The sequence below is a fragment of the Danio rerio genome, chromosome 23 (assembly GCF_049306965.1).
Source record: "Danio rerio strain Tuebingen ecotype United States chromosome 23, GRCz12tu, whole genome shotgun sequence".
Classification (NCBI taxonomy): domain Eukaryota; kingdom Metazoa; phylum Chordata; class Actinopteri; order Cypriniformes; family Danionidae; genus Danio; species Danio rerio.
This window is the reverse complement of record NC_133198.1, coordinates 15,492,501-15,504,854: the sequence shown is the minus strand read 5'-3', so window position 1 is coordinate 15,504,854 and position 12,354 is coordinate 15,492,501. Positions and strand designations below refer to the sequence as shown.

The 12,354-nt window shown below is 34.9% G+C and overlaps 2 protein-coding genes across 3 annotated transcripts in view; one reads left to right on the top strand and one right to left on the bottom strand.

The window, feature by feature from the left end:
* adcy6a (adenylate cyclase 6a) overlaps positions 1-12,354 on the top strand; it is a 133,830-nt gene that overhangs the window by 108,702 nt on the left and 12,774 nt on the right. For both annotated transcript variants that reach the window (XM_017353730.4, XM_073939520.1), the window contains 4 exons: positions 916-1,003; positions 1,088-1,204; positions 1,900-2,058; positions 6,409-6,584. In XM_017353730.4, the coding sequence (XP_017209219.1) occupies positions 916-1,003; positions 1,088-1,204; positions 1,900-2,058; positions 6,409-6,584 (540 nt within the window). The remainder of the gene's footprint in view (positions 1-915; positions 1,004-1,087; positions 1,205-1,899; positions 2,059-6,408; positions 6,585-12,354) is intronic.
* LOC110438316 (uncharacterized) lies at positions 7,043-10,682 on the bottom strand. The gene is made up of 3 exons (XM_073939559.1): positions 9,138-10,682; positions 8,949-9,051; positions 7,043-7,679 (listed from the first exon to the last, which is right to left on the bottom strand). Exons 1-3 carry the CDS (start codon positions 9,431-9,433, stop codon positions 7,152-7,154), a joined length of 927 nt encoding a protein of 308 aa, XP_073795660.1. The 5' UTR covers positions 9,434-10,682; the 3' UTR covers positions 7,043-7,151.

Here is a 12,354-nt window from a genome sequence, read left to right as displayed (position 1 = left end):
GAAAAAACTAAATCAGCTAGCTCTTTGCAACTCACAGTGTAGTGAAGAGGACTCTATACTGCTCAGTGAGCGCCATCTTTCGGATGAGACGTTAAACCGTGGTTATGACTTTCTGGTTGTTAAAAATCCCAGGATGTCCTTCGTAAAAGAATAGGGGTTAAACCCAGCATCCTGGCCAAATTTGTCCAACTGGCCTCTGTCCTTCATGGCCTCCTAACCATCCCTATCATAATTGGTTACATCGCTCATGGCTTCATTCATGTCTCCTCTCCACCAATCAGCTGGTGTATGGTGTGTGTGGTCTGGCGCATTATTGCTGCCATCGCTTTATCCAGGTGCTACATACTGGTGGTGGATGAGGAGATTCCTCTCAAAAATGTATAAAGTTATTAATATTTGAAGTTTGATGACTTTTTTTGAAAAATGACCCCAACTTTAGATAAAATTAACCATTTTCTATTTTCATGAAGGCTGTACACATACAGGGTAACAATTGTCTTAGGGGTCAGTTTTAACCTGCCAGTTATAAAACCATATTTTACACCACAAAAACTCAAACATGGCTCACACATGGACACTACAACACACACACCATGCTTTAATCTGCTGGTTTAACTTTTATGAGTATTGACTTGCTAAAACATTTTACACCTACATAGGTACATTTAGCTTTACAAAATATAAACCTTTACTTTAGGTAAAAATGAGTGGAGTCCACTCAATAAATATTGATGAACTACAGCGCAGTGATAAGGGAAAACCGACACATTCACAGAGTTTGTGTTGAAGATGAGTTTTTTTCTTCATGCAAAGTACATTTAAGAATGCTAGGTAAATTAAGGTTAGGCTGAATATACAGGATCCTAAGACCAAATGATGGTTAATTTGAGTCTGAATCCTTTTGTGTTTCTGCAGTACTCTGGTCATGCTGGGAATTTACATCAGTATCTTCATCATTCTTGCCAACATCCTCTTTATCTGTGCCATTTACTCCTGTGTGAAGGTAAAAGCTCTTGTAATGCTGTTCCTCATTGTGTTACAATAGTTTGCTTTTATTCAAATTGACCTGTATGTATCTGTCTCACAGCTCTTCCCCGCTGCCATGCAAACTGTGTCCAAGAAGATTGTTCAGTCTCGCACCAACAGCACACTGGTGGGAGTTTTCACCATCATCCTCGTCTTCATCTCTGCCTTTGTCAATATGGTACGCAGGCTGCCAAATCACTTCTCACACAGCAGTAGTGTTTCTAACACTTCGCCTAACAATCTTATTTCTTCCGTATGATCACAAATGTTACTTCAAAGGACAGTTCTGTCATTGTTTACTCACCCTTGTGTCGTTCCAAACAAGTATGATTTGGAATGTCTTTCATCTACAGAACACAGAATTTGGTCAAACGTCCAAAGGGATGTTTTTAAATGCAATAATAAGTGGTAACGTACAACCTAGAGGCTGCTTGTGCAAAATAAACCCTGACAGGATAATGTTACTTTGTTATAGCTACAGCTGGATGTACATTATGTCTCTTAGGCCCCGTTTACACTGCCAGTTAAATGTGACTCGATTTCGGGTGACACAGATTGGATCTTTTTTTTGACCGTGTATACACGAAAAAAAGCGCATGCCTTCAGATATTCAAAGATCAGTTTCAGGCCTCCTTCATATGTGGAAATAAATCAGATATAAATCAGATACTGTATGTGACAATCATGTAACCAGGCAGATCAGATTTATCGAGGCATTCATTTACTTTGTCATTAAACTTGCGACAATGTGGTACTTCACACTGCAAAAGATGAGATGTCAATCTCATAGAAAGATAAAGAAAAAGTTGCACATTGGAATGAAAAAGCTTGTTCTGTGTGAATCGCTCCTAAATGTGTTTTTTTGTGTTGCAGTTTTCCTGTGATACGCAGAAGCTGGTGGACTGTGTGGCAAAGCAGTTGAACTGGTCTTCAGAGATGGTGACTCCTTGTATCATTCACAATATGTCTCGATCTGTAGCCGATGGCCTGAGTATTTGTCCCAACAACACTCCTTCCTGCCCTTTTCCTGAGGTAAAGCCACTATAATTTGTGGGGAAATTTCGCTACAGGGGAATTTATTTAACATTTTGTAAACTTTATGAGTGCTAAGGATCCCAGCGGGCACCAAATCAAGCATGATGTCAAAAAACAGATGAAGAATGCTAATCGATTTGACATGTAATTGACATCTACACATTGATGCCGTTTTGACCACCAAAATGAAGAGACAAGAAGTATTATAATATAAGAAAGTTTAATTCATCTGAAAGCTTTAAATACAAATTTATATGGATTTTGTATAACTACAATGCATGTAAACTACCTTGCTTTCAAAGTAACATCAAATTAACAATGTTGTCATCAAAAAACATGTCAAAATTAGCTGTAGGACTGTAATCGATTTTTTTAATCTGTTTTTGATGCCAGATGTCAATTTTATTTCATTTTCACGAAGTGATTCAATTAATATTAAATCAATGTAAACATTTTTGACATGTTTTTTATGTAGTTTTGACATCAAGGGGACACAAGGCGTGTTTGGTATTTTCAGACCAGTGCAACAGTAATTTTCATGTTTTGCACCACGTTGTTTAATTAGCAAATCTATTTGCGCCACTTTGTGGACTCAGAGATTATACGGGTGCTGGAAATTTTGGAAAAATGCTTGATTTTTAATATAGTGTTTTCAAGGTTAGACAAGTGCTTGGATTTTGGACAAAGTGCTTAAACCTGCTTGAATTTGAAATTGCAGGGCTTGAAATTGTGACTGCTTTGGTTGCATATGCACCTGAATTTTATGTGAGCTCAAAATATATTTAGGAGCATTTGTGTGATTGCATAAACTGTTGCAGTGCGACCAATTTTTTTTGCAAAATGTTCACCGTATGCATGTATTTATGGAGCTAATAATATGCCAAAACAATCTAAATTTGAATTATGTTCATTTAAATTAACAATTGTAAGTTAAAAATAGATTATTATATGCAATTTAAAAAATGTTTTGAATTTTAAATTCTTTAACTTGAATCCTACTATGGAACAAAATCAATGCCAAAAGTCTTGAATTAAAAAGCTTGTTGAATATCACAAACTGAAAAAAATAATACACCGTATTAACAAGTTCTTGCATTTCAATGACTTGAATTCCAGGGTTTGTATTTTTAGGTCCTGAAATTTAACATATCTGTTTATTTAAGCTGTGAATATTTCAACGAAAAATATTTCAAACACGTTTTCATACTTAAAAATTCAATAATTCACATTCAATTTTCAGATTACACTTACAAAAAATTCAATACCCTTTAAAAATACGATGTATAATATTCAAAAGGTCATTTTCAGTTCATTTTATTTCAGTTCAAATATTCGTTTCCATAAATTCAGTGGATCAAATTCGACTGTTAAAATTCAACATTACATCCGGGAACTGCAGGAGAAGCAATAGATTGCAGATTGAAGATCGCCAGCTGCTCTAGCTTTCACCAGCAGGTGGAGATGGAATAATGTAAGATTTTTAACCCAGTAAACAGGCGAGAAAAAGGCTATTAAAGGCACAAAAGTAGCATTTAATATTAATATCAATGCCTTGGACATTATAAATGATAAAAAGTATGAGTAAAATGAGTAAATGAGGGTTTAGTCATCTATATTTGCCCTTATGTAACGGAAGCCAGCTGGTGATCGCGTAAATCTCAGTCCTCGGATCCAGCGACAGACGTTGTTCTGCAGTCTTTAGCATCCTCGGAGCTTGTCTCCCATGCCGGCTTGCTCCCTGCACGGACCGGTGCGGTTACATGCACATAAACCGTCTTTTGATGAATATGATGTTACACATTGTCTATCTTTATTGACTCTTTCTTTCATAGACGCGAAGTATTACATTGACAGCTAAAGAATATAAACGTAAGAGAAACAGGAGAGGAAATATAATAATAATAATAATACAAAATAGATAAACATTAACAGGGCTAAGAACAATTACGAACAAAGATATTCAAAAGCAGAGAGATTTTATGAGAATGTCACACAAAACAGTTTACTTGGAACTGTTAAACAGAGTTCAGGTATGATTTAAGGTTGGTTATGGATGGGGCGTGTAATTTAAAATAATTTAACATAACGTGTGAATGCATTAAATGAGCGTCTTCAGTTATTATTTAAACGCAGCTATGTCAGGATTGGGATAGGTTATATAATTTTATTATTGAAATTATGATTGTTAATATTAATATTTTATGACATGTATTTGGGCTATTGCACTTAAATAAGTCATCCGTGATTCTAAATTAATATTTCTATTCATCCTTTTTATCACTCTGCCTGTCTTTCTCTTCTTTTTTCTAATTTTTGGGGTTCTGCCACAGTTAAACGTTTGCAAAATGTCTTAGTTTGTCCAGATTATTGTTTTATTGTTATGTAGCCTATAGGCGAGAAAAAGGTATTAACGCAAAAAACGCATAAAATGAGTCGCCTGTGGTTTGATAATAGGCAGTTATAACTGACTTTAATTTGTTTTCAGTATTAAATGAGAAAAACCGTTATGTACAGCAACACACGCCATTACATATATATATAAATATATATATATATATATATATATATATATATATATATATATATATATATATATATATATATATATATATATATATATATATATATATATATATATATAATTGCTTTAATGAAAACAAGTTTAGATATGTCCACCTGTTTTGGAGACATATGCATCACCATATGGGGCATAAGAATGAAGGACGTGTGTTTGGATATAACTGTTTTTTGACCACACTTCATTTATTCATTTATTCATTTGCTGTAAATTAGAACTGAATTTAGAAATTGTTTTGAAACAAATCTTTGCACTTAACAAATGAAATTAAATATATAGGCTAATGGATGTCTTCAGTGGAGTGAGTTTCCACCATACCCTTACTCCACGAAAGTCAAGTAGTAAAGAGTTAAAGTAAAGAGAAAGTAAAGAGAGCGAATAGAGGAGGCTCGTTCTTTGCCCTTGCACTGCAGATGGTCTGTTTAACTGTTTTTTTTGCTAGTAATGCATTCAGTTTTTTCTCTTACAATGTCTGCCATGTAAATAGCAAATGCCCCATGACGTGATGTAAATGACTCTTAAAGGAAATGGGAGATGAGACTCAAAATACACCCATAACTCATTAAGAGAACAAGCACAACCCTGTTAGACCATGCATCCTTAAAATAGCAAAAATGGGTTCGAACATGGCCTTAATGCTTTTGCACCATGTGCTTTAAACTTTGCACCTACATCATTAAAATAGAGCCCAAGGTGGCCGCTGGGATAATTATTAATAGAGAAAAGATGCTGACAGAATCTTGGAATTTTGGATTAATAAATCATAAGTAGTGTTGTGCAGCTAATCAAATCACTATTTAAACATGGAATGCATGCATTATTTATGTTTTAAGCATATGTTTGAATAATTGCTGCAGTTTTGTTCACTACAAATATTCTAAAGGAACTGTGACACTTGTGATTTTGTCACGTGACCTTTATTGCTTTAAAAGTCGCTATAAAAGATTTTACTATTTTATTTGAGAAAAACTATTGTCATATCATGTAAACACCGAGACTCAAGTGCCTTTGTAACAAGCTGTCAAAATAAAAGATTGGTGTGACTTGAAAAAATTATATTTAAAGAAATATATTTTTGTTGCACACAATGAAGTCTAATCTGTTAAATAATAATAGATTAGTAATAAAAGTAATACAATTCATAAACTCGATTTAAGGAATGATTTTACATATTTGTGCCCCAAAAAGTGAAATCGTAAAACTATAAATTCAATTGGAAATGTGTATAGAAGTTACAATTCCTTACTTAGTATGCAATGTTGTGATTCTCCTTGTAGCCCGTAATGTTTACCTTTTATTTGTCCAAAATAAAAGTTTGAAAAATAAAAAAAAAAACATCTAAAAAAAGCTAAAAGTTACTTAATATATCTGTGTGTAATGGTATAGTTAATATGTATATATAAAAACACACATGCGTGCATAAATTGAAGTGAATGTTTGTTTTTATGTAGACAGAAAATATATATTTATATAATAAAAATGATATATAAGCTTAAAAATATATAAACATATGTTTGTTTTGTATAATTTATATGTATATGTGTGTGTAATTTAAATATACAATAAATAAAATACACACACATACATTATGTGAAAGTAAACTTGAATTTTGAATGCAATTAATCATGAAATTGTTATTTTTTTTAATCCCAAGTGGAAAAAAATAAATAGGAAAGTAATATACTCAATAGTAGTTGCATTACTGGTTGAACACATTACTGAAATACTCCAGCAGGATATTAACATACTGTCTTCTGTCTGTTTTCCAGTATTTCAGCTACAGTGTGCTGCTGACGCTGCTGGCCTGCTCAGTGTTTCTGCAGATCAGTAGTATAGGGAAGCTGGCTTTAATGCTGCTCATCCAGCTCACCTTCCTGCTGCTTGTGGAGTGGCCAGAGGTGGCGCTGTTCGACAACGCAGACCTCTTCGTCACTGCCAATGCCCTGTGAGTAACACTGCGAACCACTAGAGGGCAACAAAAGCCTTCACGTGTCATAACATTAGTGAAAATAGTTTTAAATATTTTTTTAAATAGGTAAAAAAATACTCCTAAATACTTAAACGAGTACAAGATGAGATATGCTATTCTGGTTTTTGAACATACTTTAATTTATTTTATGTAAGATTGTGGAATTAACAGTGATACTTAAATAGAGTCTTTTAATATGTCATCAAATGATTCCTCTTCTGAATATGAACTCGAGGTCAAGCTGACAAGATTTTTATTAAGTAACTGTATGAGTTAATTACATTTTTAAACAGTGGCGGCTGGTGCTAAAAAAAATGTGGGGGGGCGCAAACACCAGAACTGACCTAACGGTTGGTAATGCAACAGTGTAAAAGCCATTTATCAGGTGATGTATGAAAAAACAAAAATATGACTAAAGCATACAACAAATGCTTCATAAATCAGAAAATTTTATTTCAATTTAGGTTTATTATCAGTAATGAAGTAATCAATAAACACACGCACAGACACACATAGATGTTGCCTAATCACTGGCCAGTAGCACTACTTGAAAATAAATTTTGCTCTCCTTTCTTTCTGGCTTGCAAATTTCTCAATGACCTTTTGGTTGAAGTCAGTCATCTCAGTCACTAGTCTCTTCTCTATTGACAGCATGGCCAATGCATTCAGCCTCTCTTGGGTCATGCTATTTCTCAGAAAAGTTTTTATTCTTTTCAAAGTTGAGAAGCACCTCTCAGCTTCTGCTGTGGTCATAGGCGTAGTTACCAGAATCTTTAGGAGAGTTACAGTCTCTGAAAAGACTTCCTCAAGATTGTTCTCCATAAACAGCTGGAGTAGGTCCAAAGCACCACAACAGGCTCTGAACTCATCCTTGGAGTAGATGAGACTGAGCTCTGTCTTTAGCTTACTTCCATCGAGCACAGGATAGGCTTTCAGAGTCCTGCTAAGTGCATCTTCTGGAAAAGCTACTGTATACTGCTCAAACCTGTCTGCCTGCAGAAATGTGGCACTAACGAGGTGGTCTGTGAAGGAGAACCGCTCCAGTGTGTGTGTGAGTATGGTATCACAGACCTAAAGGATAAAGACAAAAATGATGTAATTATGTGTCAATTTCAACTGCTACATTAAAATAACCAGGTTGAGTTATAAAGGCAGACCAGTTGTAGTGGTTAAATTCATACTTTCTCAAAACCTCATAAACACATTCATTCTTAGTAAACATGTCAAGCTCCACTAGAAGAAACTGAAGAATAACAAATCATTTTAGATAATAGTTTAAAGAGTATATACGTTTAAGTATATACGTTTTATATACGTTATCACCTAGTCATAAAAATGCATTTACATTTATCATAGTTTTATACAGCCCACTATTCCCAGCTTATAAATCAACAACACTTAGATTCAAAATTCTTATCAACTATTTTTATATAATGCTTCTATAATGAGACACTTAAAGACTCCTATTTGAAAAAGACCTGGTCATTGTATCATATAAACAAGCCAGTGTGCTTGCAACAAATTAAACTGTATTGTTTCATTTACTATCTCTGGGTAAATGTTTTGGTGACTACAATATTATTACTCCTCAAATTATTATTGAGCAGTTCCAGCATTATGGATGTGGCATTTGCAGTAAAAACTCAAAACATAAATTCACAGAGAAAGTATGTTAACATTATATTGAAATATCTGTTTATATTTTCCAAAACTACTGACCACATAGCTATAAGATCAGCTTAATATCAATCTGTAAACATGTTTTGTACTTTAAATGAGGAAAATAAACAAAGGAGTTATGGATGTAACTAAAAAAAAGTCTGTGAGTTTGCAGTATACAACAGGCCTAGTAGAAATTCTGTCTGTTAAACTGCAAAACCCCCCAAAATAATGCTAAGCAGGAGGTTAAGAGTTTTTTTTCTTCTATAAAACAAACATGATTGATTTTATTTGATAATTTTTCATTTATGAGGAAAAAGCTTAGTTATGAATTTGACACCTCTGTATTATGGGTGTGACGGATGTGAAATTGCCTTTCATGTGACTTGGGTAAATAAATAAAAAAAATTAAAAACATTGACAGAGACATTTGAGTATGTCTAAAGTACTGTAAAATACTTGCTTACACACACACACAAAAAAAACACAGAAACAGTTTCGGTATTTTGTTGAGAACTTAATTTTTTTCATGAAAAGGTTAACATTTGCAGGGAATTGCTCTATTATTATTTTTATCTTAAAATCAATGAAAAGGATATTTACAAGTTCCAATAGAAGGTAATTAAACAATACAGTTTAGCTTGTTTGTAATGACTTATTTTGATTAAAATAAAAACTCACTTCTGCTGCTATCTGTTCATGAACCTCTGGACTGAGGGACCGCCGCCTCTTCTGTTGAAAACCACCTTCACTGCATTGGTCAACCAGGGAAAGGAGAGAATGTCTGTAAAGGAATAAGAAAGTGTATGAATAATAATAGTAATATTAGTAATAATCATAATAAATCCAAAACAAAAAAACAGCAACCACCTGATCTTCTGTATGTCCTGCTGGAATTGCTGGATGCTCCCCCTGATGTGGACTGAATCGATGTCCTTCTTCTGGAGTTTGGCATAGAGGATGTCCACATGTGGCATGATGTTGTGGAAAAGTCGCAAGAAAAAATTAAAATCCTGATTCTCCAGCAGCATGGCAAAGGCTCCTGCCTCTCTGACAGCAACAGGGTCAAAGTCCCCCGAGTCTCGAATAGTTTGAAAACAGCGCATGAGGTCCTCTCTGTGCTCAAACACTATTGATGGCACGGCTGTGGAAATTCCACCTAACATTGCTTGATGTTGGTAGTCTATGGGGCCACTACTTTATCAAGGACGTCTGAGCGTTTGGGTGATCTTAAAAAAAAGCTGGAAAATCCTCCAAGGTCAGAAAAAAAAATTCTCACTTTGGAAATGTTAGAAGTGGCCTGTTGCATTATTAGGTTGAGTTGATGTGCATAGCAGTGGATGTAATGGGCATTTGGGTACACATCTTGGATTTTTTTTTGAACACCTGCCGTGGCACCCCTCATCACGCTGGCTCCATCATACGCTTGCGAGATGAGTTTATTCTTTTGATCCCCAGGAAGGATGACAGAAAGACGTTCTTTAAGTACTGTGGAGATGGAATCAGCTGTACTTGAACGCAGAGGAATAAACTCAAAAAATCTCTCCTGTACGTTGTTTTTTGAGTCAATGTACCGCAACACAAGCACAAGTTGACACTGTGTGGAAATATCGGTGGTCTCGTCGGCCTGGATTGAGAGAAATTTGCTGCTCTGTGCCTCTTCAATTATGTTTTCCCTCACAACAGACAACATACAGTCCAACAGCTCGTTCTGCACGTTTTTTGAAGTTCCCTTAAACACAGTGGCATTGTCGAGGTGCTCTTTTAAAACTCCGTCAAGGGAAGCAACAAAATCGACCAGGCCATGGAAGATACCGGGGTTATCCGAGCTCTCGCTCTCATCATGGCCACGCAAAGCCAGCTCAAACGCACCACAAAATTTGACACAGTCTATTATTCTAGACAGGATGTGTCTATTTTTCCTAACCTCTTCATTGTGGCTTCTAATGCCAATCCTGTAGCCCTCATCTAGCTGTTGGAAAATGCTAAGCTTCCCAAAAAACTGGAGCCTCATAGCATTGTCAAGATGGCTTCGGCTACTTTCATGACGCTTGCACTTTTCAGAAAGGTGTTTTAAATCGCGAACCCCTGTTGTTGTCCACAACGTTTCGGTGCCAGGACTTTGAAACAGCAAACACGGGAAACAGTAAAAGGCATGACTTACATCACAACCTGCCAGCCAGCTCCGTTTGTCATAACAAGTGCTGGAAAAGCCCCGAGTGTATGCGCGCCCACGATCACTTGACTGCTGTTGAATTTGCAAGGAAGGTCGATCTGGTCCAAGCTCCTTGATTCTTTTTTTTTCTTCATCCAAACGCCTTGTGAATGGATATCTTTGCAAAGATACAGCGGAATTTTCCTTCATTTCGAGAAATTGCACTTGCTTCCACTATGATTAATAGTCGTCAGTTAACTGAGGAGCTGCTTGCTAAGTGAAAGGTCCAAGTGGGAATGGTCCAATCACATAAGGTCAACCATATAAAAACAAATATGATTCGTTCTGACAACATAAATGGGCGGGTTCGGGGCGCAGAGTGCTGCGCCCCAAGGACAATTTAAAACGGGCCAATTAGAGCTTTTTGTCATATCACATGTATTGCAAAAGTTTGTGTATCTACATAGACACTCATTAGTCCGGCGCCCCGCACACATATGAAAAAATATTGTTCATACATTTTTTTTATTTTCAATAAATGTTAGTATGACTAACTGTAGAGTGTTATCATTAAATCAATGTATTTTGTTAATATTTGTGATAATAAATATTAACATATTAAAGTAGGCTAACTTGAAGGGGGGGCGGCGCCCCAGCGCCCCCTATTGACCAGCCGCCACTGTTTTTAAAATGTAATTATGTAAATGATGCCACAAATATATTAAAATATGTGAAAATATCAGTGTTGGGCAAGCTACTGTTGTAAGCTAATGTAGCTTAAATACACTAAAAGCTAACCTTTGGGAAATGTAGCAAGCTAAGCTAAAAGTTACTTGACAGAAGTAGACCAGGTGTTACACAAAACCAGGTGATACACATTTAAAATAGGATAAAAATTAGTGAAGAGTAAAGAGAAATATTTAGGAATAAGCATTATATTGTAAGTATATATATTTACAACTGAATTACAGATGAATTACACAACATAATGTAGTATCATTGGTAATTACCATAGAATACTTCACAATACCACAATGCACAATACTGCAGCCTTTACTACAGTAAACTATATATATATATATATATATATATATATATATATATATATATATATATATATATATATATATATATATATATATATATATATATACATATATATATATATATATATATATATATATATATATATATATATATATATATATATATATATTTATTTATTTATTTATTCATTTTGAGTACTTCTCTATTGTATTGTATTTATTGTACTTACTATAAATTACTAAAGTATTTTTGAGCACAGCATCAGAATTAACATTACTACATCTAAGCAGGTAGGCTACTTCTCGAGGGATGGTCTTGAGCAATCCTGCTTCAGAAATCCTCTCCCCCAATAATCTTTCCATCAACAAATTACTCGTGTTAGCCTAAATGGTTCACCGACCTGGGGTGTGTTTCCAAAACCCATCGTTAGCCAACTAAGGTCGCAAGTTGTGTTGTTATAAACATAGTTTGTTGATTTAACGTTTCTCAAATCTGTCGTTTTAAAAAACATTTGCAAACTGCATCGCCAACTTTTATACTTGCAACTACACCTCTGGAGCTGTAGTTAGAAACATAGTTACTGGCTGTGTTCTATTACCAGTTATTCCCCCTATGCCCAATTCATTTAGTACATTCTAACATTTAAACTTGGAATGATAAAAAAAAGGCATTAGAGTCATCTCTCTCAGGTGTAATTTGCTTTCAAAGTATTTTTACAGTTCAGTTTTAGCGATCTTCATGTTTACAACTCCGCTCCCTTCACAGCCATTTGGAACACAGCCATTTGGAACACAGCCGTGGCTTATGGCAAAAGCTATAGGTGACCTATTATTTAAAATTGGATTTTATGTTACGTCTCCAAAGCTTGTGAAAACAAAAAAAAAA